This window comes from Thermothelomyces thermophilus, chromosome 6, assembly GCF_000226095.1.
Source record: "Thermothelomyces thermophilus ATCC 42464 chromosome 6, complete sequence".
Classification (NCBI taxonomy): Eukaryota; Fungi; Ascomycota; class Sordariomycetes; order Sordariales; family Chaetomiaceae; genus Thermothelomyces; species Thermothelomyces thermophilus.
This window is the reverse complement of record NC_016477.1, coordinates 1,421,654-1,446,776: the sequence shown is the minus strand read 5'-3', so window position 1 is coordinate 1,446,776 and position 25,123 is coordinate 1,421,654. Positions and strand designations below refer to the sequence as shown.

The 25,123-nt window shown below is 56.4% G+C and overlaps 8 protein-coding genes across 8 annotated transcripts; 5 read left to right on the top strand and 3 right to left on the bottom strand.

The window, feature by feature from the left end:
• Nucleotides 1-51: 51 nt before the first annotated feature.
• MYCTH_2096246 (uncharacterized protein) lies at nucleotides 52-2,240 on the top strand (the record flags this gene model as incomplete). Its single annotated transcript, XM_003665932.1, has 2 exons — nucleotides 52-1,924; nucleotides 1,983-2,240. The coding sequence occupies 2 exons, from the start codon at nucleotides 52-54 to the stop codon at nucleotides 2,048-2,050; spliced, it is 1,941 nt and encodes a 646-aa protein (XP_003665980.1). The 3' UTR covers nucleotides 2,051-2,240.
• A 588-nt stretch (nucleotides 2,241-2,828) lies between these two features.
• MYCTH_2310270 (uncharacterized protein) lies at nucleotides 2,829-4,063 on the bottom strand. The gene has a single exon (XM_003665931.1). The coding sequence runs from the start codon at nucleotides 3,906-3,908 to the stop codon at nucleotides 2,859-2,861; it is 1,050 nt and encodes a 349-aa protein (XP_003665979.1). The 5' UTR covers nucleotides 3,909-4,063; the 3' UTR covers nucleotides 2,829-2,858.
• Nucleotides 4,064-4,219: 156 nt separating this feature from the next.
• Nucleotides 4,220-5,435, top strand: MYCTH_2310269 (uncharacterized protein). Its single transcript, XM_003665930.1, has 6 exons — nucleotides 4,220-4,336; nucleotides 4,457-4,512; nucleotides 4,637-4,690; nucleotides 4,919-5,012; nucleotides 5,075-5,128; nucleotides 5,189-5,435. The coding sequence occupies exons 1-6, from the start codon at nucleotides 4,325-4,327 to the stop codon at nucleotides 5,195-5,197; spliced, it is 279 nt and encodes a 92-aa protein (XP_003665978.1). The 5' UTR covers nucleotides 4,220-4,324; the 3' UTR covers nucleotides 5,198-5,435.
• A 417-nt stretch (nucleotides 5,436-5,852) lies between these two features.
• MYCTH_2069347 (glycosyltransferase family 59 protein) lies at nucleotides 5,853-7,726 on the top strand (the record flags this gene model as incomplete). The annotated part of the gene is made up of 5 exons (XM_003665929.1): nucleotides 5,853-5,948; nucleotides 6,003-6,091; nucleotides 6,149-6,666; nucleotides 6,717-6,854; nucleotides 6,912-7,726. The coding sequence occupies 5 exons, from the start codon at nucleotides 5,853-5,855 to the stop codon at nucleotides 7,724-7,726; spliced, it is 1,656 nt and encodes a 551-aa protein (XP_003665977.1).
• A 268-nt stretch (nucleotides 7,727-7,994) lies between these two features.
• On the bottom strand, nucleotides 7,995-9,479 carry MYCTH_2135569 (uncharacterized protein). Its single transcript, XM_003665928.1, has 2 exons — nucleotides 9,433-9,479; nucleotides 7,995-8,818 (listed from the first exon to the last, which is right to left on the bottom strand). The coding sequence occupies exons 1-2, from the start codon at nucleotides 9,440-9,442 to the stop codon at nucleotides 8,259-8,261; spliced, it is 570 nt and encodes a 189-aa protein (XP_003665976.1). The 5' UTR covers nucleotides 9,443-9,479; the 3' UTR covers nucleotides 7,995-8,258.
• A 2,652-nt stretch (nucleotides 9,480-12,131) lies between these two features.
• On the top strand, nucleotides 12,132-15,094 carry MYCTH_2310263 (uncharacterized protein). Its single transcript, XM_003665927.1, has 3 exons — nucleotides 12,132-12,278; nucleotides 12,406-13,656; nucleotides 13,743-15,094. Exons 1-3 carry the CDS (start codon nucleotides 12,224-12,226, stop codon nucleotides 14,987-14,989), a joined length of 2,553 nt encoding a protein of 850 aa, XP_003665975.1. The 5' UTR covers nucleotides 12,132-12,223; the 3' UTR covers nucleotides 14,990-15,094.
• A 23-nt stretch (nucleotides 15,095-15,117) lies between these two features.
• Nucleotides 15,118-16,438, bottom strand: MYCTH_2310262 (uncharacterized protein; the record flags this gene model as incomplete). Its single annotated transcript, XM_003665926.1, has 4 exons — nucleotides 15,118-15,488; nucleotides 15,550-15,813; nucleotides 15,963-16,003; nucleotides 16,190-16,438. Coding segments are annotated over 4 exons (797 nt in total), but the record flags the coding sequence as incomplete, so codon positions are not given.
• A 3,341-nt stretch (nucleotides 16,439-19,779) lies between these two features.
• On the top strand, nucleotides 19,780-22,966 carry MYCTH_98157 (uncharacterized protein; the record flags this gene model as incomplete). The annotated part of the gene is made up of 6 exons (XM_003665925.1): nucleotides 19,780-20,115; nucleotides 20,321-20,998; nucleotides 21,101-21,382; nucleotides 21,968-22,145; nucleotides 22,211-22,500; nucleotides 22,625-22,966. The coding sequence occupies 6 exons, from the start codon at nucleotides 19,780-19,782 to the stop codon at nucleotides 22,964-22,966; spliced, it is 2,106 nt and encodes a 701-aa protein (XP_003665973.1).
• Between the last annotated feature and the right edge of the window lie 2,157 nt (nucleotides 22,967-25,123).

Below are 25,123 nucleotides of genomic sequence, written 5' to 3'. Positions count from 1 at the left end.
GGACTCTCCCTTTCCTAGAAGCCCTCCTTAAGGAGACCTGAGACTCCGATCATGCGAGTAAAAAACAGCGCGCCCTTGGGGCGCCTTCTTGCTGCGCTGCTGGCCGGGCCGCAACTCGTTTCGGCCTTCTACCTCCCTGGTGTCGCGCCCACTTCGTACAAGGAAGGCGACCCTGTTCCGCTCTATGTCAACTCCATTCGACCGACCGCAGGGCCCGACGCTATGCTACACTCGGTCGTATCCTACGACTATTACCACCCGCTCTTTCAGTTCTGCAAGCCCCCGGACGGCCCCCAGAGCGTTGGCGAAAGCCTGGGCAGCATCCTGTTCGGCGACAGGATCAAGACGTCGCCGTTTGAGCTCAAGATGGGGAAGAACGAGTCGTGCAAGGCGCTCTGCAAGACTACATACCAAAAGACGGCTGCGATCTTTGTCAACAATCAGATCAGGTCCGGCATGAGCATCAACTGGCTGGTGGATGGGCTTCCCGCCGGGCAAAAGATCGTGGACGTGTTGACAGAAGAGGAGGTTTACAACCCGGGCTTCCTTCTCGGACAGCAAATCGGTGATAGCGATCAGGTGCAGTTCAACAACCACTACGATATCCTCGTCGAGTATCACCAGGTGGCGGGCACCGAAGATCAATTCCGCGTCGTCGGAGTCATTGTTCAGCCCGAATCGAAGCGGTACACGGCCCCCATCGACGAGGAATCGTGCACCACTCCCATGGAGCCCGTCATTCTGAACGAGTCGGGCGACACGGAGGTCCAGTTCACCTACGGCGTCTACTGGATCCCCTCCCCCACGGCTTGGGCCACGCGGTGGGACAAGTACCTCCACGTCTTCGACCCCAAGGTCCACTGGTTCTCCCTCATTAACTCGGCCGTCATTGTCGTCTCCCTCGTCCTCATGGTCATGTCGATTCTGGTCCGCGCCCTGAAGAAGGATATCGCGAGGTACAACAGGCTCGACCAGCTCAGCCTCGACGACCTGTCCGGTACCGCGGCGCTGATGGAGGACGGCGTGCAGGAGGACTCCGGGTGGAAGCTCGTCCACGGCGACGTGTTCCGCACGCCCTCGCACCCCCTGCTCCTCTCCGTCTTCCTCGGCAACGGCGCCCAGCTGTTCGTCATGGCCGGCTTCACCATCGTCTTTGCCCTGCTCGGCTTCCTCTCCCCGTCCAACCGGGGCTCCCTCGGCACCATCATGATCCTCCTCTACACCGTCCTCGGCTTCGTCGGCGGCTACACCTCGGCCCGCATGTACAAGTCGCTGCAGGGCGAGAAGTGGAAGCTCTGCATCGTGCTCACCCCGGTCCTCGTCCCGGGCATCGTCTTCGCCACCTTCTTCCTGCTCGACCTCTTCCTCTGGGCGCAGAACTCGTCGGGCGCCGTGCCCTTCACCACCATGCTCGTCATCATCCTCATCTGGTTCATCATCAGCGTGCCCCTCTCGGTCGCCGGCTCCTGGCTCGGCTTCCGCGCGCCCACCATCGAGCCGCCCGTGCGCACCAACCAGATCCCGCGCCAGATCCCGCCCGTCACCTCCTACCTCCGGCCGGTGCCCAGCTGCCTGCTCGTCGGCATGCTCCCGTTCGCGGCCATCTTTGTCGAGCTCTACTTCATCATGAGCTCCATCTGGTTCAGCAAGATCTACTACATGTTCGGCTTCCTCTTCCTGTGCTACGTCCTCATGATCATGACCTGCGCCGCCGTCACCGTCCTGATGGTCTACTTCCTGCTGTGCGCCGAGAACTACAACTGGCAGTGGCGCGCCTTCATGGCCGCCGGTACCACGGCCGGCTACATGTTCCTCAACGCCATCATCTACTGGATCAGCAAGCTCTCCCTGGGCGGGTTCGCCGGGAGCGTGCTGTACATCGGCTACAGCCTGCTCATCTCGTTCCTGTTCTTCATCTTGACCGGTATGTCTACCCTTCCCGGCCTTCCCGCGCTCCTAGGTTTGCTGACGTGCTTCTATAGGGTCGATCGGATTCTTTGCGAGCTGGCTCTTCGTCCGCAAGATTTACTCTTCCATCAAGATTGATTAGACGTAGTGGAAAGTGAAGAGAGAATGCATTTGGTATGAGCAAGCCTTTCAGGAATTGGATGCCGTGTAAAGTTTCATGTACATACCACCACAAAAGAGATGGGTGGGCTGCATGGGGGATTGTGTAGAATTAGCGTTAGGTTTTAGGGATGATGAAAAGGATTCAGGAGTATTTATTCAAGACTTGCTTCATTTGACAGACCGAATGGCCCAACTCGCACAGTAAACTGGTGCTTCGCTCACGGAATTCCCGACGGAGGGATCTATCCAGCTGAATGAATATATAATCTCCTGCCGACACGTGTTTGCTCTTGATGGTTTATTGACTCGGAACGCCGCATGGCTAGCTTAAAACCACCTCATCAAACATCGATGCCGGCCGTTATCCGCATTACGACCGAAACCATACCGATACTGCCTTATCCACGACGAACGCCATCACCCATTCCTGGGTCCTCGTCTATCCGGAACTCCATTCAAGCATAAAAAACCTGCGGAGACGGCCAGTTCAGGATCTCTCCTTGGTCTCATAACCCATAATCATCTCCTCCAGCAGTCCCGGCAGCAACCTGTTGCTGCAATTACCGTTCACTCCTTCTCCGCGCAACTTGGGAAATGATGATTTCCGCCATCAACCTCTTCGCTATCATTCCCCCCCGGCCCAGCATGCTTTCACTCTCCGTGGTTGCGTCTGAGAATCGTCCGTCATTCCGAGACCTCCGAGAAAGACTTTTCTACTTTCCTCAATTCCTCCTCTCCATTGACCACCGCCGGGTCCCAGCCCCGCCAGTCCCGAGGGTCTAATATGTTCAGTCGTCTTCGTCGTCGTCGTCGTCGTCGTCGGCACCCAGGAAGGTGAACTGCTTGGGCTTCGCCCGGCCGACGGCGACGCTATCCCTCCGCTCAAGCCCGCCGGCGGCTGCGGCCTCGCCCTCCCGCTGCCGCGCCAGCTCCCGCTCCCTCGCCATGCGCTCCCGCTCCTCGCGCGCGCGCCGCTCGGCGGCCTCGCGCTCCTGCCGCGCCCGCTCCTCCGCCTCCCGGCGCGCCTGCTCCTCCGCCTTGCGCTTGCGCTCCTCCTCCTCCGGGTCGTACCCCTTCGGGTCGATCCCCGCGTCCACGAGCCGCTGGATCGCGGCGAGCGCGCCCGAACGGATCTGGGCTTCTGTCGGCCAGGGGTGGAACGCGGCGTCGTGGAGGGGGTTGATGGCCGGTTTGAGGTGTTGGGGCAGTCGGTCCTCGGTGGCTGTCTTTGGCGGTTGGGAGGGGGAAGGCTGGGTGGTCGGTTGCGTGTCGTTTGCGGTATTGGGCGTCGGCGTGTTGGTGGGCCCGCCGGGGGTGCCGACCGCGCCGCTGAAGCTCAGGTTGAAGCTCGTGTTCGGTGTTCGTGTCTGTGATGGTTGAGATTGTAGGCGGAACGAGTCCTCTGGATCGGCGGACTGAGTCGGAGGCGCTGTTGTGCTCATGTCGACGCCATTGGTGACCCCTGGAAGGGGAAGGGTGTTGCGGCTGATACGGCGGGCGTAGGCGAGGAGCTCGGCGGTGGTGAACTGGTTTTTCTTGCCGCTCGGAGGGTTTGCGGTGACAGGGACGGCTTTTAACTCCTTCCGCATGTTCCAGAGAGAGCTGGCAATGTCCTTGATCTGGGTGTCGTAGCGCGCGGTCTCCTGTCGCAGCTGTTGTATCCGTGCGTTGTTGTTCTGGTGTTTTTCAAGGAGTTTCAGCGCATCAAACAAGTCATTTTCAGCGGCAAGGAGTTCCTCGGCGACCTTCTCGGACGGATTGTTTTTCGCAAGGCCATCAATCATGTTTCCGAGTGCTTTCTCCAGCCGCTCGAAGCGACCGTCCAGGTCCTTGTCCATGATGGACGCATAAACTGAAGGTGATCTTGAGGGACTGCTGGTTTGGTTCGACTTGGAGAGGTTGGGAGAAAAGAATCAGGATTAATGCTGGTTCAGCGCTGGGATGGCAAAGGTGCGATGTGCTGTGGGGAGCCGCAGCTTGGCTTGGGGTGCCATGGATGGATGTTGTGGGGTAATAATCAACGTCTGTCGGCTGCGGGGGAACGCAAGGAACTGGTACCCGCATGTGGTTCATGACTAATGCCTGAGGCATCAGACGATTGGGTTGGATCCGTTGGTTACTGCCTCAGGCCCACATTCTTCGGGTTTGTCCGGCTCGAAACTCGCGCGAATCGCAACATCGAATCTTTTGCCAGTCAAGATTGTCTCGCAGCCATTGAAACACCCCAATCGCTCTTTTTGCAGCGGTCGTCACGATGTCTTTCCCTGTACGTAGCACAGCGACCTTCCAGACAGCATTGCCACGCATTTTGGCACCCCGGCGATCCGCAAATAGCCCTGCGCAGCCCGGCGCGTTGAGCAACTATCGGCTAACTATGTCACCGCAGACTCCTTCGCTCCGGGCGCCCGCACATCCCCAGTACAAGAGCCCCTACGGCCCCAAGTAAGCGTCCATCGGCCACCTCCAGCCACCCCGACCGGTTCGCAAGACCAAGAGAAAGGACTTGCCGTGATTGCGGCTTGGGGGGGAAGTGATCGTGCGCTTAGCAGTTGCTAACGGGATCCAGGTACTTCTACCAGTCTCACGTCGCTGGCATCACCACGAAGACCCTCGTTAGGACGTAAGTGGAGCAAATATTGGATTTGGCAGGAGTTTCTTGAGGGCGGAAATCATTTCGTCAGCTGTTCGGGCATCTTTGGACAGGAGGGGGGAAGCGTGGCTGGCATGGCTGGGACCATGCGTCCTTGCCCGAGGCTCGATGGCCAATGAGTCAAGAGGAGGGATCCGGAGGCATTGTTGCGCCTCTGTGAGCTGGAAACATCGAATAGGGGACTAACGGCTTAGCTAGGGGCGTCAAGTCCGGTCTGTACGGCGGAGTTGCCCTCTTTGCCGTCATCTTCTTCGCTTCCGGCATCCCAAGGATTCAGCAGGATATTCTCCAGGTATGTCATCCTCGGATATCCCCCATCCCCCAGCCAACAATCAATTGCTGACTCTGTTGTAGAAGGTTCCTATCATCGGCAAGCGCTTCGTCCGCGAGATTCACCCTGCGGACAACGTAAGTCCATCTGAACCACCCAAATCTGGCATACAGGCCACTAACCACTTGGTTGAATAGCCGTTCTAAATCCGCTCGCTCGTGGGTTTGTGTGGTTTCAGGAGCTCGGTTGTAGACTAGGTGTGGGGTCCGGCGCTTTGGGTGTAATTGAAGCGTGTAGAAAAGAGCATTATAGACACCCTTTTTTAAACCTCCTCAGCTCTTTCCCAACAGTGGCAGCCGTTCGAGCTGTTGATATCGGCTCTGAATCAAGTCGGGGGCTTACTTTGACATGTTCCACGCAAGTACTTTACAGAGCTGCGCACGGGCCCTTACCAAGCTCACTCCGCTAAATGACAGCTGGAATTGATGGCCAGCAAAGGCACACAACCCAGCGCTCTCTACGGAGTAAGCACACAGCAATCCCAGACCATCGGCCCCAACATCCCCTTATGGAAGCTCTTGCGGGTGTTGAGGCCTTCGCATTAACCTTACTCTTGTGCGTTTCTGATTTGGACGCCACATTTCTCTTCCTTTAATTTTATTTGCCCTTCGTTTCCGTCTTTCCTTGCTTGTTTTTCCTTCACTTCGCTCCATGGAGTCTATCCGGTCTCTTCGCCAGGGGCTGCCCCTGGGGGACGTGCTTGTTGGCCTTGCGATTGCTTGGTTCCTGAGTCGTTGTTTACAGCCCCCCACGATAAAACAACAAAGTCCGAGGCCGCCATCATCGTCCACTCCATTCAAGATGCAAATAATCACGACTTTTGGCTTCTTCGTCCTCTGGTTAGCGTCGCGTTGGTGGCTTGCACTGGTGGACAAATATGTCCCTGAACCTTACCTCGTCCGTATCTACGTTTCGCTGCGACATGCTCCGAATAGGCCTGACAATATCTAGGATGAGGTTTTCCATATCCCCCAAGCGCAAAAATACTGCGCGGGGCATTTCCGGGACTGGGATGACAAGATTACTACCCCTCCCGGCCTGTGAGAAGACCCCCTGAATGCCCCGTTGCGGCGGCTGCTGATGACATCGAAAACTAGCTACCTGCTATCCGTGGCATATCACAGGTTCAGATTGCTTTCAGAATGCACTCCCTTCAGTCTTCGGTCCAATAACCTCCTCGCCACGATCCTGACTGCCTTTCTTGCAGCTCAGTGCCGACACTTAATCGAGACTCGGGCAGCTGGCAGAAACGGGGAGACGTCTTCCGTGGCAATGCCGTTCGGCTCGTATTATACGGGTCTCAACATTGCCTTGTTCCCGCTTATCTTCTTCTTTTCGGCCCTTTACTACACAGATGTCATGTCGACCTTGGTTGTACTGGTCGCCTACCGGAACCACCTCCTTCGCCTCCAAGCTCGTCGGCTGGGCATCGTTAACGACCTATGGACAGTGGTGCTCGGTGTTTGTGCTCTGTTCATGCGTCAGACCAACGTCTTCTGGGTGGTTGTGTACATGGGAGGCCTGGAAGCTGTCCACGTCCTGCGCTCAGTCCACTCCGGTTCGCAGAAGGACTCTACGCTTCATGATCCGCCACTAAGCCAGTCTGGCCCGCAGGGTAAGGTCTCCTGCCAACTACCCAGTGAAAGTTGCTAACAGGATACATAGATTGGTTCCTTTGTGTGCTTACGCTCGCCGTCGCAGCTCTTTCCAACCCGTTCAGGGTTGTCCGGCAAATATGGCCTCACCTCACCATCCTCGCATTATTTGCCGGCTTCGTCGCCTGGAATGGGGGTGTGGTTCTCGGTACATCCTGCTCGTCCCCTCTGTGCCATGTTGCTTATTCGCTAACGGCACCTCCAGGAGACAAATCCAACCACATCGCCACCATCCACCTAGCGCAGATGCTCTACATCTGGCCACTCTTTGCCTTCTTCTCTGCGCCCCTTCTCATTCCCTCGGTCCTCTCGGCCGCCACCCGCCCCATCCAGTACCTCCACACTCTCTTCTCCCTGACCTCAAAGAGAGCAGCCTTCATCTCCGTCTCTTACACCCTGGTCACCGTCCTCCTATCCCTTGTCGTGGTGCGGTACAACACCATCATCCACCCCTTCACCCTCGCCGACAACCGACACTACATGTTTTACGTCTTCCGCTACACCATCCTCCGCTCCCACGCCCTTCGCCTGTCCCTCGTCGCCGCTTACACCGTCTGCCGGTGGCTTGTGTGGGACCAGCTTGCCGGAGCGGCTGGGCCCGCCCAGAACCCGCCGAGACCGGTCAAGGAGGCCGCCGCCGCCACCGCCGCCGCCGCCCCACGGACATCCACGGCGCTCCTCTGGCTGCTCACCACGGCGCTCTCGCTCACCACGGCCCCGCTCGTCGAGCCGCGCTACTTCATCCTGCCGTGGGTGTTCTACCGGTTGCTGGTGCCGGCCTGGCGCGCGACGGACGCGCCGGCGCCGCCGGGGATCGGGCGGGCGTGGCCGAGGGGCGGGCTGGCCGGCCGGCTCTGGCTGGTCGCGGGGAGCGTCGACGTGCGCCTCCCGCTGGAGACGGCGTGGTTTGTGGCCATCAACGTCGGGACCATGTACGTGTTTCTGTTCAGAGGGTTCTACTGGCGCGGGGAGCACGGGGAACTCTTGGACGGGGGGAGGGTGCAGAGGTTTATGTGGTAGAGGTTGGCGATATGCCAGCGGTGTATCATGTGAGGAAGGTTTCTGCTTCTAGATTCCAGGGCTCGTCCGCTCGCTCTGCCCCCTTTTTTTTTTCTGTCCATTTTCTGTGTCCTTTGAAGCTCGGTTTTGTAATTCATCTGCTTCTTGTACCCTTGTTTCTGGTTAGGGTCAATCATAGACGTAGCAGAGATAGATCTGTAGATCTGCTGGGACGGCGTGCTGATCGAGATGAATCAATTCTGAAACAAGGTGCTACATATTCTTCCTTGCGTTGTCAATATCTAGGTGTTAATGCGATTCTTTCCTCCGAAGTCCTACAGCCAGTTCCGTCCTGTTCCAGTTATATAAGTATGTACGTACGGTTGTAAGCCCATTTCATGTTGCCCATAGCCTGACGCCGATGCCATAAACGCCTGTCAAACCATCCATTCCGTCATTCTCAAAACATTTGTCGTTATGGATGTCGCCTCGGCCAGTCCCACAGGATTCTGTGAAGCAACAGCTTGCCCGAGGTAATCATCCGTCATGCCCTTCAGAGACTCAAACGATCCAGGCTCAATCTATCCCCACTCCTTACCCTCCTTACAACACCAAGCTTAAAAAACCTCTCCTCTCCTGTAGCCGTCCGCCCGCCAATGTAGAGTTTCTCGGCTCCAAGGGCGTCCCTGAACCCTTCGCTGCTGCTATCGCTTCCTCGTCTCCGCCCATGGTTGTCGCGACGACCTGGTGATTGCGGAATAGGAATGCCCGCGCTGTGATGATGATGGTGGTGTTGTTGGTGTCGTGGCGAGTGCAAGGGTAGCTGGTTCATCACCCCACCTGACCGTGACTGTGGCGAGGTGGCTTGTGAGGTTCCGGTACTGGCTGCCGCCGTTGAAATGGCCCGAGGCGTTGCTGATGGTGTTTGCTGGCTTGAAGTCGATGCTTGTGTGGTATGTTTGTTGGGCTGTTGGGTCGAGGCGCTTGCGCCGGAGAGGGAGGCGGGGGTTTGCTGGCGGAAGGCGGCGAAGAAGGTTGAGAGGAAGAAAGGTCGTTGGGATGGCATCTTGACCTGAGGCCTCTCGGCGCGGGCGCGAGACGAGCGGATCGGTGCTATCGTAGTGTAGGCAGGAAGCACCAAATGCGAGGTGTGTTCTTGATCGACGCGCGGTCGAATGCTCCGTCGATGGTTCGTAGAACTCAGCGCACGCTCGGTGTTTGCAACGATTGACGGGTTGTCGGTATCGCTCGGGAGGTTGTTTTCAAGGGTAGTACGGATTACTTTGTTCTCGTCCTGCTGAGGATAGTTAAGCGTTTCTCAGGGGCGTTGTTCGCTTCGGGCCCCTGCTGTAATGCCGTTGCTTCTTTAGGCGCTAGTTTCTGCCGGCCCCGTTCGATCGGCCTTTTCTCCCGTCTCCAGATCCTTCGTTTGGTTTGACTTTTGATATCGCAAGCTCTCCGGGTGTCTGGTAGTGAACTGCTAGTGTAGGCGACTTTGATCGTTATAAGTTGCGATGTGTACCGAGTCGAAATCGGATCGGGGTCAAGTTGCAGATATTGCGCGCAGGCCGGCTTCTTTTCGAGTCCAAAGAGGCGCTCTGACGTCGAGGAAGGAAGGCTGCCATGCAGCTGCGTGGAGGGAATTCGGCAATTTCCGGGACCTTCCAGGTTCTCTCAGCCAATGGGCCGCTGGCAGTTATGCACCAGACTGGCGGACGATGACCCACCTCGGGTCATGCAAATGCCCCGCGCCTGATAGGTTGCGGGGACCCATGCAGTTTGCGGGGCAGCAACGACCTGCAGCTTGTGTGTCATCCGTATTCCGTAGATCCGGACGGCGGATCGCGTGTTTCTGCAACCTCAACAAGAGTCCCCAGGAGTTGGAGCAACTGAAGTAGCAGGCAGCCAAGACCCGCCGGCCCGAGGGACCAATCCTATTGAGTAATTCATCATCCAAACTCATGAGGTCTTCCGAGAAATGGATCACCCTCCCCCTCCCATGTCCCCTAAAACTGAAAGGTGAAGCCAGCACTTGTCAGGGTGGAAGTTTTGCTGCACCCAGGCCTGTGAACTTCAGAAACTGCGGAAGGTGGCAGTGCCTTTGAATACCAGGCTCCTCCGCAAGAGCAGTTGAGTACGGATTATTTAAGACTCTGCAAACCGCATGTTTCATGTCAATCGCATCCGTTTCCGGTTTGGCTCCTTTCATTCATGTCCTTTGCGTGCCAGTGCCATTACTTAGGAGTGACTCTATGATGACGGGACCACATCTCTCAACTTCTGAGAGTCTGAACCGGTGAGTTGAAGGCTGACATTGTATTGGCAAGCCAGGTACGAAGTATACAAATCAATTGGAGCTCAGAATGATACCTCATGAGGGGGCACACTCACATGCTGGGTTGACATAAGAGTTGTTGGTCCCGGCAAGAACTCCCTAGTCAACATGGGGTGCCGTTTGAACTGCACCCTTAATTCCTCTGGTGTGGCGGCACACGCCTGGGCGGTTACTAAATACGGGATTGAATCCAAATCTGTGGTAACTAGAAGACCAACGTGAATACGGCCAGATGCGGTGTAGTTCAGATTGCGAGCGCGGTTGGCCGTGGGATGCTTGGAGTAGTTTCCACAAGAACCATGGTCCAAGTCCACTTTCCATCTCTGAAGAGGTCATGGCTCAACTTTGCATGTTCCTCAGGAAAGTGACTCCGCATTCTTCTCGTCACGGCAGGAAGTCTTCCCACATCAACCTCCAAACTCCCAGAGAAAACTTATCGTGCGGGGCATCCATCATCTTAACCATCGCGCCTTCGATCTTGCGCCTGATTCCGTGACAGTGGGCGATGGAGAAGACAGCACCATCAGTCGAAGCTCCCATTGATCTGCCTGCACACCTGCATCGGCCCTGCATCTCCTGCATCAATGCATCTCGACAGCATGTAAAAGCATTCCGGGTGCCCGAGAGACCCGCGCCCCCAAAAATGATGACTCGTACGGCTCCCTAACTGCGAGCTTAAACAGCCTTTCACGATGCAGTTGACTGATCTCGGTCCCTCCAGAATGGCAATCTTCTCTGATTCACGAGATCCCATCCAAAGTTTAGCCCGCCACATCTTGAACTGCTGCAGTCTCCCATGGATATCACATCCGATGCGTCATGTCGGCCGATCCGATTCGAGACGTTCCTTACCACCTACAAAAGACGGACAGCCCCCACGACCTTGCCCACGCACCTACATCACTACAACTACCACGTCCAAACCCGAGCCCTGTCGGGAGTCAAAAAGTCCTGCTTCCGTGCCGTGCTTGTCACCAACCCGACACGCACCAGCATGACTCACCCCTCCTCGCTCTCCCCAGCGACATTCTCCTCCTAATACTCGAGGTTCTCGAACCGACAGCCCTGGAGCTCCTCCGCCGTACCTGCCGCATCTTCCTCGCCGCCCTCCCTGCGTTCTATCCCCGTCTCTTCTCCAGCCAGCTGCAAGGGCCGCTACCCTGGCCGGTCCGCCGGCCCTGGACGCTGGGGGCAGAGCAGCGGCGAGAGCTGGGGAGGCTTGTCGCCAGGGACAGTGTGTTACCGGGTGGAACGGGCGTCAGGCGGCGAAGCTGCGGTTGCTGCAGCTGTCCTTGCCGCCGTTTTGATGGCCGTTCTGGCCCTGGGAGCATGCTTGGGCTCACAAAGGCATGGCGGTATATTCCTTGTGCGCGCTGCGGGCGTGTGCACCCGCCACGGAAAGTTCGTCATTGTCTTGATTCGGGCTGAGGGAGGTATGGGCCACGGCTTTGGTACATGCACAGCAAGGCCTGTCGAGGTGGTTCAAGTAAGCTGATCCGAAGATTGTCAACCCCAGGAACTGCTGGATGGACCTAATCAACGCTTCAGCATACTATATTTGAGGCACCGACCTTGTTTTCAAAAGGGATCTCAGAGAGCAGGCAACACCTCGCTAGTTTGTTCGATATCTGGCTACGGACCTTCAGCTTACGTCAAGGGGAGTTCACGACCACCAGTTTACGACCGCCGATAAGATATGAAACAGAGGCAGACCTTCATATGATTATCCTGCCTCGGATGGGAACACTGTTTCGTCTCCTAATTTTATATGTCGGCTTGATTTTAGACGCCCGACTTACACGGTACTCTCGAGTTCCTCATGCTCTCCGCAACGAACCGACGAAAACATACTGTGCACGATATCTTGTAAAAGTCTTGCAGCTCTTTCGACTTTATGTATGAAAAAGCCTAGGGCACGAGGTAGTCGTGGATCACATCTGCCACAGTCCTACCCATTTCATTCCTTGCAGGCTGCACGTGTGGGCTTGGCATGGAAAGATAGTCAGCGCGAGTAAGACGGGGGAACTTTTGTGGCTTGCATCAGGGTCCCGGCAATATTCATTGGCGGCATGTCAATGTTACCCTGCGCTCAGCCCTTACAAGCTAGTGTACCAAGTAATTAATGAAGGCGCGCGGCCGATCGCGTCCCATCATGATGATCCTCACCATTCGCCGCCGAAACGATGGAGCTCACAGTCGCTGAGGCCTCAGGCCTCATCGCCGCCGGCGTCTTCATCCGTACGTCGATGGCTCCTCTCTCTGGGCATTGTGTGGCTGGGTTCAATCTGGAGAGACTCGGGACTTGACCCCATTTTCATAGTGTGGACTTGATTTGCTGACGGGAACCGATGGTGTTCACCACTAGTGCAACAGCTGCTGTCTCTCATCTTCCCGGCAGCGCTGGTCGGATTTGTGCGAGAGGAGAACACGGCGGTCACCTGGTCGGTTCTTGGACGGTCCCTGCAGTCTTCCCCATGGCCGACGATCCTGCAGAACGACACAGCCGCCCGGCATGGCGTTCGGCGGAGGATCAGCAACGGACTCACACTCCAGACTGTGACGATGCTGCTGATCTCGGTAGCGGCCATCGTCACCCCACTGGGGCTGTACCAGTCCATTGAGCCAGGAGACCGCGAGCTAGCACGGTTCGAGTTCGTCAAGGACGAGTCACCTTTTGGATACGCAACCCATGCTCGCCTTTCGGGGCCTTTCTCGAGATCCTGCGGATCTAGCCGCCCCTGCCCGGGGTCGTGGGGAAACACCACATGTACGCGACAAGGGCTTGCCGAGGTATGCACGTCGCAGTTTGGCCGGGCCATCCCAGAGATCTGGAGGTCCACGTTCAGGGAAGGGGCTCGGCAGGTCAACGAGTCGGTGTCAAGCATCTTCGACATTCAGTGGAGGAACCAGATCAACACTTCAGATCCTTACGGCGAATGGTCACGGTATATGCAGTCGGGATACCGCCAGACTGGCATCTTGGTCCTGGACCCTACTATCCAGCTAGTCGACGGCCTCATAGTAGACGCTAAGGACGGAGGCATCGGCTTTCGCAATCATACGGCCCCGGCCACGGCTTACGAGTACGGCAGCACGTGGTCCGAAGACATCTTGTTCATAGAGCCGGAGGCACAGTGCGTCAACTTGAACCTGACCTTCGACTTCCAGCTCGTCGACACCACCTACTCGCGGCGGCTCGAGCCGAGGCACCTGTCTCTGACCGACCACGGCGGCTTCTCCGCCCTGTCCCGTACAAGCCCGGACCTCTCACTCCCCTCCCATGGGAATGGTCAGGGCCCCGTGGATCTGAGGGAGAGGGCATACAAGGCTGCCTGGGCCAACAACTTCCTGACCCTGGCTCATTTCAACGCCACCGACCTCGACCCCAACAATATCACACGCCTCGACGTGACCCCGGGGATGAGGCTTCTGGCCGATGATTCTGGCATTGACGTCCCCAAGAATAACACAAACACAACCGCCGGTACCGAGACAGCATTCTTTGTAGACTTCCAGTCCGTCCGGTCCAACCTTCAGTTCGGAGAGTACCTCGATCTCGGGTCCACCTCGGCTGGCAAGCGGCCCAGGGTCACCGTGGACCAGTTTGACTTTGTCTGTGAGTTCTAGTTTGACTCTCCCCCCCTTTCCAGCTAGAGACCAGTGGCCTGACCCGTGGTGGACAACACCGTACGAAAACAACAGCCGAGCTGTGCGGGGGTGTGGCCGGCGCTAGCCCGGCCAACATCAACAGCAGCCTGGTCGGGTGCGGGCTCGTGTACGGGGCGGCCTACCGGACGGACGGTGGCGACGAGCTAAGCCCGCAGCCGCTATCCAACTGGACCGTCCCCGTCTACAGCTGCGCCGCCTCGGTGCGCGCCACCATTCGCACCGTCACCTTCCGGCACAACGGCTCGGGTCTCGCCGGCCTCCGCGTGACCGCCGCCCAACCCAAGACGTACGCCTCCCCGGCCGAGCACCCGGTCTGGGCCGTCGAGGCCATGCCGCGCGAATACATGATCAGGGACTCCCAGCCGCTCTGGGGCCTTCTCCCGGAGTCGGCACCGCCGGCGCTCGGGAACAACCTCAGCACGGTGCGGCAGCCCTGGCTGCGCCTGCCGGGCCTGGTCAACTCGATCGACTCGCCTCTGGCCAACGGGCTCGACTACGTGGCCAACCGCCCGGGGCAGAACCTGCCCGGCGTCGATTTCTACGCTCTCGCCCTGCAGAACGCCTTCGGCGTCGCTCGCCCGGGCTCCGGCCTCTACTCCCTCTATGGCGACTACTCGGGCCTCACCTCACTCGCCATGTACAGCAAGTGGCGCAACCTCACCAGCTCTGAGGCCGGCACCGCCCACCTTCTCCGTCTCCTCTGGACCGACATCGCTGCCAACTCGGTCGTTGGCACCAAAGGCTGGGGGCTTGACGACCCAGCGGCCCTGGGAGAGGGCGAGGGAGAAAGCGGGAATCGGGTGAGGAAGAGGGATGGTGATGATGATTGGAATGGTGATGGCAACGGCTCACAGGACGTGGGGGCGGTGGTTCCCGTGACGGTGTACCGGCTGCGGGTGCGGTACCAGCTGCCGTACATGGCGCCGGCGATCGTCGTACTGGTGCTGGCGGCGGGCGTCTTGTGCACTTGGCTGGCGCTGACAGCGATGAGACGGACGGGCCCGGCCAAGATGCGTTGGCTGTTGGATGCCACGTCCCCCGGCCGGATCCTGGGCAGCTTCCTCTGGCCCGAAAAGGCGGCCACGCTCAGGGGCACCAACGAGTGGGTCAAGACGCTGGGAACCAAGATGGTGGTCGTCGGCAGCAAGGGCCCAGGCGGGCCGGTCGCCGTGGCGGCTGGAGGCGAGGACAAACCGCAGGAGGGGAATGCTCGTCCCGAGGGCGAAGAGACGGTTCAGCTCATGAGCAAGGATCGGCCAGCAGGGACAGCAGCAGCGTGAGAGGAGAGCCGTGCCGGGACAAGTTTTTTTTTCCCTTCTCTCTTTCTATCTCCCTTCTTTCCTTTCTGTCTTTAAACCTACAACATCATAACCACAAAGTGTCTGACGACGGGTTATTTTTTGCATGACCGGAGGTTCCATGATATATTATTACACAACATTGTATACTGGACGCAACCATGTATGCTCCCATCATCTACAGGTCCGATATCACGTCGGCACAGGTGGAGACCCAACCACTATCAACACGACTCTCTCAGTAGGACAGGGCGAGACCCAGAGCAGCGAGCCCAAGAGCAATGTAACTCGGTCCGGATACGGAACCTGCGCCGGTGCTTGTCGTTGACGTCGACGAGGAGTCAGCAGTGGCAGCCGCCGTGGCAGACGTTGGCGCCTGAGTAACCGTGCCTGTAGCGGGGGAGGAAGAAGAGGAGGAGGAGGAGGAGGGGCCAGCGGTGGAGGAGCGGGCCGAAGACCAGGGGTGGGTAGTCGACTCGTTCTGAGCGAGAAGCGTCAGCCACACGACGGTTCTAGTCCGATCATCCCAGCCACACACGTACAAAGAGCGCACAGCAGTCCTTCTCGTCGCAGACCTTGCCGTTGGTGCAGCAGAACTGGTTCTTGGGGTTGTAGCAGCGGAAGTTGGGGAAGTTGCCCGAGCACCAGTGCAAGGGGGGGTTGGGCGCCCGCTGGCAGCACTCCTCGCCCGTGTCGTCGCGGTAGGAGCTGTACGACCCGGTGTCGGCGTCGGCGTCGGTCGGCGTCGCCGTCGCCGGCGTGGTGCCGGTGGGGACGCCGGCCTTGCCCGTCACTCCCGGTCCGCCCTGTTTGTGTGCAGCACGACGAGGTTAGCAGCGTCTCAAACGAGGCATGACGCCGGCCCTTCCCTCCCTCTCCATCCGCCCTGGGCCTGGATCAACAGCGTAACTAGTTAAAGAGGTAGTCATGTCAGACACGGAGGAATCTCACGTACCCAACCCTTGCAGCAGCTGTTATCCTTGCCGACGCAGATCACTGAAAACAAAAATCATAGAGTTAGCGCTTCGCGTCGGGCCATCCCGCGTTTGTATGTATGTACAAGAATTTTGGGGATAAGGGGGATGGAGAAGCTTAAGAGCGTTCGTCTCGGGTATGACGATCTGTGGAGTTATGTTGTCGCCCCCCCCCCCCCCCCCCCCAAACAGTCACCCGCGAACTTACCGGCGCCGGCACAGCATTGGTCGTACTCGTCCGGATTGAAGCACCCAATGTCGTCGCAGACAACGTAGCCCTCGCCGAAGCACTCGGCGCAGGTGCTCTCCGTGGTGCAGAAGGGGTTCTGCCGAGCCAGCAGCCCGAAGCCGCGGGAGGAGGACCCGGGGATCAGCGCCATTCCCTGCCGCGAAGCGCTCGCTACGCCGGCCGCGAGGGAGCAGCATACAACCGCTGACAGGCGCATCTCGACCATCTCTTTCTGGGGCTGTGCACGGATGTATAGTATGTACACGATGGAGACAGTCGGGACTGTGGGCAAAGCTGGTTGAGATTTGTTGTTTTGGGGGGGGGGGGGGGAGGGGGAAGCTTGCTGAAATTACTAGTTACACTACGGAGTACATAGGGTATTGAATGCGACCGAGGGCGCATTGGTTAGTTCTGCGCATGACTGTGCAACTACAAGTGCACTAATTAACTACAAAGTACGCTAGTATTGTACAGGGACGCCGCGCCGACGCGACAGCGCGTCGTCGGCTTGAATTCCTCCGGCGTCTGACATGTCTGCGGGAGCCCAGATTATCCGTCGATCCAGATACCGCCCGGGTCTTTGGACGAAAACTTCCAGAAATCTGGAAAATAAAAAAAAAAAAAGGTGGTGATCGCAGGAGGCGAGTCGAGCTGGAACAGAACAGATACTCTGCAAAGCTTGAGGAACCAAAAAGGGGAAGTCGGGTTTTCTGATCAAAATTGAAAACTCTGGGCTGTAACGGAGCTGCCAGTGCTGACGGCATTTAAAGAAAGGGGGATGGTACTAGTTTTAAGTTGAATATGTGTATAACGTATGTACTTTATGTTTGCATGCACATACTCACCCGACCTAAGTAGGAGGGCGATTTAATAGACGGTGGCTCTGTACTTCATAGATGATATTTTGAATCAACAAACTCCCAAAGCCCCCCAGCCTGCCTAGTACGCAAACTACGTCTATAGGTTAGGTAGTGATCATTCAATTCAGTCAAGTATAGGCCCATCGTGTAGTCCATCTGTATATATATACAGTACATATATAGTCTGTTCTTGGCTTGCTAGGTTGGAGACCAATCGGAGTGTTCACCTTTATTCTTCAGCCAGCAGAGTGGAGCGAGATGGGCTTCCCGTTAGTCATGCCACATCAAGTTACAAGTATGCCATTCCGGGCTAGCACGTTGTCTGGAGAGGACATGTTAGTACTGCGTAGTACTGTATGTACAGTACACAGTAGTCCGTACATACATGCCAATTACCTAGTTTGGCGCCTCACCTCCATCCACGATGGTCTTACCTAACCGAGCTTGTGATTAGCTGTGGTACCGGGTACGTGTTCCACCGAATGCTCATTGGAGGAGCTCGTGTGGTATAGAGCTTGCTTAATTACTCTGTACTATGGAACGTTATATGCCGAACATACCTAGATACGTCTAACGAGTGTGTTAACAGTGCATGGACATATTTGACATCATCACACCAGGGTTGTGTATTGATTCGCTCACTATAACCCTATCACCGCTCGATTCAATGTGTCTCGCATATGTTGTACGGTGCGAGGCTACGCGGATGTAGATACATGTGCCCGGGATGGCCTAGCTACTTTGCCTCAGCAGATACACAGGTTTCAAGTCGGTATGCTTCGGCCTAGTGCCAAGTCGGAGCATAGATTAATTCTGCGTGTGTACGCACTTCAGTACGGATGCAAACATTGACGAACCGATCACATTTGTAAAGAAAGAACGAAGAGAACATTGTTTGGGTTTAGGATGCATGTGCTCAAATTAGGACCGCGGGAAGACTCAAAGACTGGCCGCCGACACCGGAGACCACAACGGGCATGAGTATGGGCATGAACTTGTCAGCAAGTTTGGGACTTGTCTTGAAATGATATGACGGCAGCTTTGTGTTAAGAACAAGGTTCTGCCAAGTCGCTCAGCAGTACACATGACTATTACACAATAAGCTACGAATAGTACATCAATGAGTAAGGACTTAATAAGAGCACCCGTTTAGAATAGTTTTCGCTCAGACGATTTAGATCCAGCCCCGAGTCTCCCGTGAAGAGAGCATTTGCTCAGCTAAAAGAGTCACTGGAGCATGCCAGTGCTAGAAACTACTCGGTAGCGACTCCCCGATACATTGAGGTCTTGCTTAGATGGGCTTGTGGGGGGCTTGTGGGGGGCAAGTGGGACGGGAAAGAGGAATTTGAAGACGGGATGGCACTTTCCGAGACATGTTTTTCGGGAGCTAGCACGATCTGGTGATCCTCGATGCTTTCCTTTCCCTCTGCCTGCGGTCTCAAGACTCCGGTGCCTAGCGTAGGAGGCAACTTAAAGCAGAACCACGGCGGCTGCTTCAGGTGTTGCCGTACTGTATGTATGTACGGAGTATGGTGCACATTTTCTGGAAGATAAACTTATCGTGGTGCAGTTACATATGTACGTGGGTCCCGCCCTAATTGCATCAAACATCATTGGCGGCGAGCACAGTACATACCACGCTAGAATTCCACCATTGTTCCCTTGGATTGCTCCGTACATACTCCGTACACCCAGTCATGAGCTGTTGGCTCTGCGAGGGTCTCACCAACCACAGCGTGGCGAGACACCGAAATAGGCAGTAAGGCAAATTGACATAGCTCGGTCGAATCAGCGGGAAGGATGGCTGCAAGGTGCCTACGTGGGGTTAGGAAGGTGGTAACATGAAGCAGCCACGCCCTTGGGAAATCGATATGTATGTACATACAAACGGGATGTCAGTACGACACATATGCACTAATTATACATGCCTTACATACGGGACAGTAATTACAGGCTAGAATGGGGACCATTGCACGGGATATTCCGTAGGAGTGCTGCCATGCTGGGGCGGTTATAGGTGGAAAGCCGTAAAACTGGTTAATTACTCTGTCGGTGCAAGCAAAATAAATAAATAAATAAATAACGGGAAAGTTTTCTATCTCCCTTCTTTCTCCCTTCTTTTTTCCCTTTCCTTTTTTTTACTTGTTTTCCTCCTCAGAGTTCTTTTCTTTCGTTTCCTTCTTTCTCCTTTATCATTCCTGAACGGGGGGGTTTCGGAGGGTCTGTCGGGGGCGCCCAATTGGAAATCTGCCGGTTGAGGGAAGAGTTCCCTTGTTCAAACCACAACGCACATGCCTCAATAGGAAGGTCGGCTCCAACCGTAGAAGTTGGGCCCGTTGCGACCACCAACTCGCGAATGGAAATAAGAGCAGAGTCGTAGCACAAGTTTTGGGGCCGATTGCATCACCGGTTGGGCCGTTCGCGCCCCCTCGCACCGGTTGAGATAACTCCTATCAAATGCACGATGCAGCATTCTCATATAAGGAATCTCCGGTCCCAGCGCAGTGTTTCAGTGCTGCGGCCGTGGTCCCTTTCTGCTGCGTTGCTGCTGCTCACATGTGCATGTGCACTCTGTCGCGCCCACGTCGATCATCTCATCTCCTTGCCTACTTCAGCTAGTTGATAAGGCGCCACGCTCTGCTGAAGACCTGAGGCTGAAGGCAGACTGACCAAAGGCGTTTTGTTTAAACACCAAAGGCGCTGCCGATCATGACAGCCCTTGCTGCCGATAACACCGCCGCCGTCGCCGAGGTGGCCCGGCCGGGTGAGGCCGAGGACATCAGCGAGAAGACGACTAATATCACCAAGACCAAGGAGGGCGCGCCTGAGTCGCCCGAGATCGATGCGATTCCACCTACCTACGATAAGGAAAGCAGCCAGAGCAAGGACGATGCCAGCGACGATGCCATCATCGTCACCGGCGCCGATGCGGCCGTTCATCTGCTCTCCCTGAGGGACGACGGAGGACAGGCCCTGACCTTCCGCAGCATCCTGCTCGCCACCATCCTGTCGGCGTTTCAGGCCGTCATGTACCAGATCTACACGGCAAGTATTCTTCTTTTTATTTTTATTTTATTTTTTTTTTTTTTTGAGTTTTAATCGAAGCCATCTATTACTTGGCAAAACCTACCTATGTTGTCTACCTACCTTACCCTATCCCTACCCCTGAGAATCACATATAGAATTAATTACAGACGCGAATACCGAAGTAAAGCACCTGCTAACCAGCTGCCCTTCTCCCTCTCTCCAGTTCAAACCCACCGCCATCACCATCCAGGGCACCTTCATTGTCCTCATCGCCTACTTCCTGGGCAACGGCTGGGCCGCCCTCCTGCCGCGTGGCGACAGGCTCCTGGCGAGATGGAGAGAGCCGGGGGGCCAGGGCCGACCTCCGCTCTGGATCACGCTCGCCAACTTCCTCAACCCAGGCCCCTGGAACCTCAAGGAACACGCCATCTGCGCCATCACGGCCACGTCGGCGTCCAACGCGGCCGCGAGCGTCCAGGTCTTCGCCGCCCAGGACCTCTTCTACGACCTGCCGCTCAGCGCCACCACCGTCGTCTTGGCCGTCATCTCCATCGGCCTTTTCGGCTACGGCTTGTGCGGCATCATGCGCCCCGTCGCCGTCTGGCACGTCGATGCCGTCTACTGGAGCAACCTGCCCACTGTCAAGACCCTCCAGGGGCTCCACTGGGAGGACGTAAAGAACTCCAAGCCCCTCCGCTGGTTCTGGTACAGCTTTGTCGGCATGTTCTTTTACGAATTTCTGCCCGCCTACATCTGGCCCTGGCTCAATGCCATCTCCATACCCTGCCTCGCTGCCATGCACACCGTCGGCAAGAAGGCCGCCGTCCTCACCAACCTCTTTGGAGGCTCCATCAATAACGAGGGCCTCGGCCTCTTCTCGATCTCCCTCGACTGGCAATACGTAAGTCAGCAGCCGTCTTCTCTTCTCAACCGAGGTCCCGGAGCGACAAAGGAGGAAACAACAAACATAATTGCATACTGACCACGCATCTCTCGCCCCCAGATCACCTCCTTCAACACCGCGCTTCCCCTCCCCCTTCAGGCCCACGCCGCTTTCGGGTACCTGGTCTGCTATGCCGCCATGCTTGGTATCTACTACACCAACGCCTGGGGCGCCAAGTCGCTCCCCTTCATGTCCACCCGCCTCCGGTCTCAGGACGGCGGCACCTATCCTACCGCCGAGGTCTTTGTCGGCGGCGTGCTCGACCGAGAAGCATTCCAAAAATACGGCATCCCTCGCCTGACGGGTTCCTTTGCTTATTCCCTGTTTATGGCAAACGCTGCGGTAAGTACTACTACTATACTCTCCCCTCCCTTTCCTTTCTCGATCGAGGTATCCTAGAAGTGGTTTGACCGTGGTATTTGCGTATCTATCCTCTACTCCGTCAACCAAGTCTTTGTTCCTTCCTTCTTTACTCACACGAACCTTCTCAGATCGGCGCCCTCATCGCCCACTGCATCTTCTTCTGGGGCGGCGACATTGTCAGGGCCTACAAGAGCGCTAGAAAGGGGCGCTACGACGACCGCCACCACGCCCACATGGCCAAGCATTACAAGGAAGTGCCGCAGTGGTGGTACCTCATCGTTCTCGTCCTCAGTTTCGTTCTCGGTCTCATTGTCGTCACCACCCAAAACATCACCATGCCGGCCTGGGCCTACATCATCTCGCTCATCCTCGGCATAATTATCGCGCCTTTCGTAAGCCTTTACCACCCTCCCCCCCCTTTTTTTTGTCCCTTTGCTACCAGCAACCCCCATTCGTTGGTCTCCTGAGATGTGGTTGGCAGAGAGGTGTGTGTGTGTGTGTGTGTGAGGAACAGCTTCTGACTGACTGGATTTGCACAAACGCACATATGCCCCCCTCACGCAGAGCACCATCCTCTACTCTCGCTACGGCAATGGCATCGCCACCAACAATCTTTCCAAGATGTTGGCCGGCCTAATCCTCCCTGAACGCCCTATCGGAAACATGTACTTTGCGTGCTGGTCGCACAACGTCATCGCAAACTGCGTCAACTTGTCTGGCGACCTCAAGATGGGCGAGTATCGTATGTGACGCCCCTCCAGCAAGCATGAGCCAAAGAAGCGCTAACGCCACCTCGCCTGTCCATAGTCAAGATTCCACCCCGAGTCATGTTCCTCACCCAGGTGTACGGCACCATCTTGGGTGGCTTCATTAACTACGCCGTCATGATCTCCATCGTGGGCGGGAACCGGGAACTCCTGGCCAACACGGACGGCAACAGCTCCTGGAGCGGCGCCAACATGCAGTCCTACAACACCAACGCCACCTCGTGGGCGCTGGCCAAGTACATGTTCACCTCGGGCGCCACCTACTTCAAGGTGCCCATCGGTCTGGCCATCGGCTTTGGCATCGTCATCCTGCACCGCATCTTTGCACATGTACGCCCCCCCCATCCAAATCTCTCCTATGTTTTCATCTTTCTCTCCTTTACCTGCCTATAATTGAAGCAAGAAAAAGAGGGGAAGAAGAAGAAGAAGAAGAAGAAGACTAATGGCTCTACAGTTTGTGCCCAAGATCCGGTCCTTCTCCGTCTACGACATCAACATGCCCCAGTTCATCCAGTACGCAGGCTACATCCCCTACAACGCGTCGCAGACGTGCGTCCTCCTGAGCCAGGTCCTGTCGGGCTTCTACGTCCAGTACTGGCTGCGCAACTACCGCCCACGCATCTTCCGCGACTACTCGTACCTCATCACGGGCGCCTTCGACGGCGCCGCCCTCTTCGCCCTCTTCATCCTCTCCTTCGCCGTCTTCGGCGCCGGCGGCCGCTCCGTCCCCTTCCCCAAGTGGTGGGGCAACAACGTCGATGGGTACTACGACCTCTGTCCCGTGCCCGAAGAGTGATACGCCCTCCCTCTCTCTCTCTCAACCCACCTGTTCTTCTTTGCCTTACTTCATTGATTTCTTTTTTCCTCTTTACATGCTTTGATTTTGGGAGAAAGGGATGGCGAATATATCCTAGAGGGACAGGTAGGTAATAAGGTGAGTTCGTCTGGGGAGGCCCCGGAAGTGCGGAGGCCCCGGAAGGGGGGAGGAGAAGAGAGGTGGGAGCAGACGGGATATTAGGCTATTGTCGTTTCTATTGTTCTTGTTGCTGCTGCTGGTGCCGCCGCCGCCGCCACCAGCCGCCGCTGTTGCTGTTGCGGGGACTTTTTAACCGCCCATAATAATAACCGGCGGGCCGCGCCGGTTGCCTCCCTGCCCTCTCCAGCTTTCTCGCTTACCACGCCTTGACCCCTAGCCCGCCATCGTCCAATCCCATCCGGGGCGGAGTTGGCGAGCCGGTCAATCTGTGCAGGGTGTTCCCCCCGGGGGAAGCACGCGTGCTTGATGATCTGTCGCCGGTCACTCGGTGTTCTTGTCGGCTGATCCATCACGCGTGTGGCTCCGGGACCCTTGGGCGAGAGGCGGCAGAGAGCGGGCGGATGGCGATCAGTCAGTCGGTGGTGGTTGCGGGCGTTGCTTGTCGTGTCTGCCGGAAGAGGTATCGAGGAGCTGCAGTTGTTATGGGATGATAATTAGTTGAATGTTATGAGTTGTGCGACCTTGATATTTTGCGTTCCATGTTCCTCTCGATGATGTGTGATCTTTGGGCTGTCCAACAACATGCCCGTCCCGGATTAATGCTGTAAGCACTCTAGTAATTTGGTTCACCTAATGCGCTCTGCCTGCGTGTGTTAATAGACCATTGCCCAGATCCGGTATGGAAACACGGAGCAACGGAGTATACTTTTTGGATCTCGAGTCCTTCTTTAGCGAGACGGAAGTTGCTCAGGGAAAAAGGCAATATTTCCCCCTTGAGTTGGAGGCGAAATGTCTAGTTTGTCATAGTTTCACAGCGGATTTATGGACTAATTACATCACTGCGCGGACAAATAGTCATGCCGAAAGAGCCATAAGACTTGGAAGTCTCTGGCCTAGATCAACTAATTAGATCAGGATGCGTGTGCTGGGACGTCTGGCCCGGAAACTTGAACTGCCATCCTCCGGACGCGACGATACGGCAACGAGCTGCTGAAGAGGGGGTTAACCGATTGTAGAGCCCCTCCTCGGGGTCCTTCGAGATGCCAACACGGATCTCTGGGAAGGGGTATGGGAGCGAGAAGATGCTAGTATTGATGGGGGGTTGTGGATGGATCCGAATGCCGCGCACTCGAAACATTCCCAATGGTTCGGTTCCCTTGATTTGTCCCGCAGCGGGTACCAGACTGTACCAGACTCGAGATTTAACGATCCATACACAAACAACATGCGTTGCCGCATGCGGAAATAGGGCCGCACCCTGTAGCAGTCAGGGCAACGATCCCAGCCCTGGGCTGCTCGTTGGCCTGGGCCGTATCTGCCGCCGTCGGCGAATGCCGTTCTCAGGGCTTCGATAACGCCCTAGCGGTGTTCCGAAGCCAGAACATCTCGGCTGGGAAGTGATAAGTTATCATGTGGGGAACAAAAAATGGCTTGAAAGATAAAAGAAGTCAAATAGTGCGCACTGGTGTTGTGTGGCCTAGGCAAAGTCCCTATGCCCACCGAAAACAATCTGCCCTTGGTTCTCATTAACGGATCGGTTTGGATCGGGGTTGGATGCAACTGACGACCAGGACATCAGTAGAGCACTCCGAGTCAGCGACGAATTACGACACCTAGAGCCCCCGAACATTCGATAATGGTGAGGTTTAGTTCCGCCGCCCATGGCTCGTTTTAACTTATCTTATCTAACCATGCCAAGGAGGAGACTCTGGAATTTGGTGGCCGAGACCCGGCCCGGGTTGCTGTGGCTTGCGGGTCAAACGGTCGCTTTCCACATGATGTTGACTCGATCCAATCAAGTAACGTCAACAGTTTCCTGAGCAAACGATTGTGGTATCGGTCCATTCAAGCCCTTATCGCAAAGTCCAAGATACGGATCCTCGACCCAGTCCAGGTGCTAGCAACGTCACATTGTCAAAAAGAAAGCCAAGAGCGGGGAGGATCAGGCACAAGAAAATGCTCGAGCACTTGTACGGG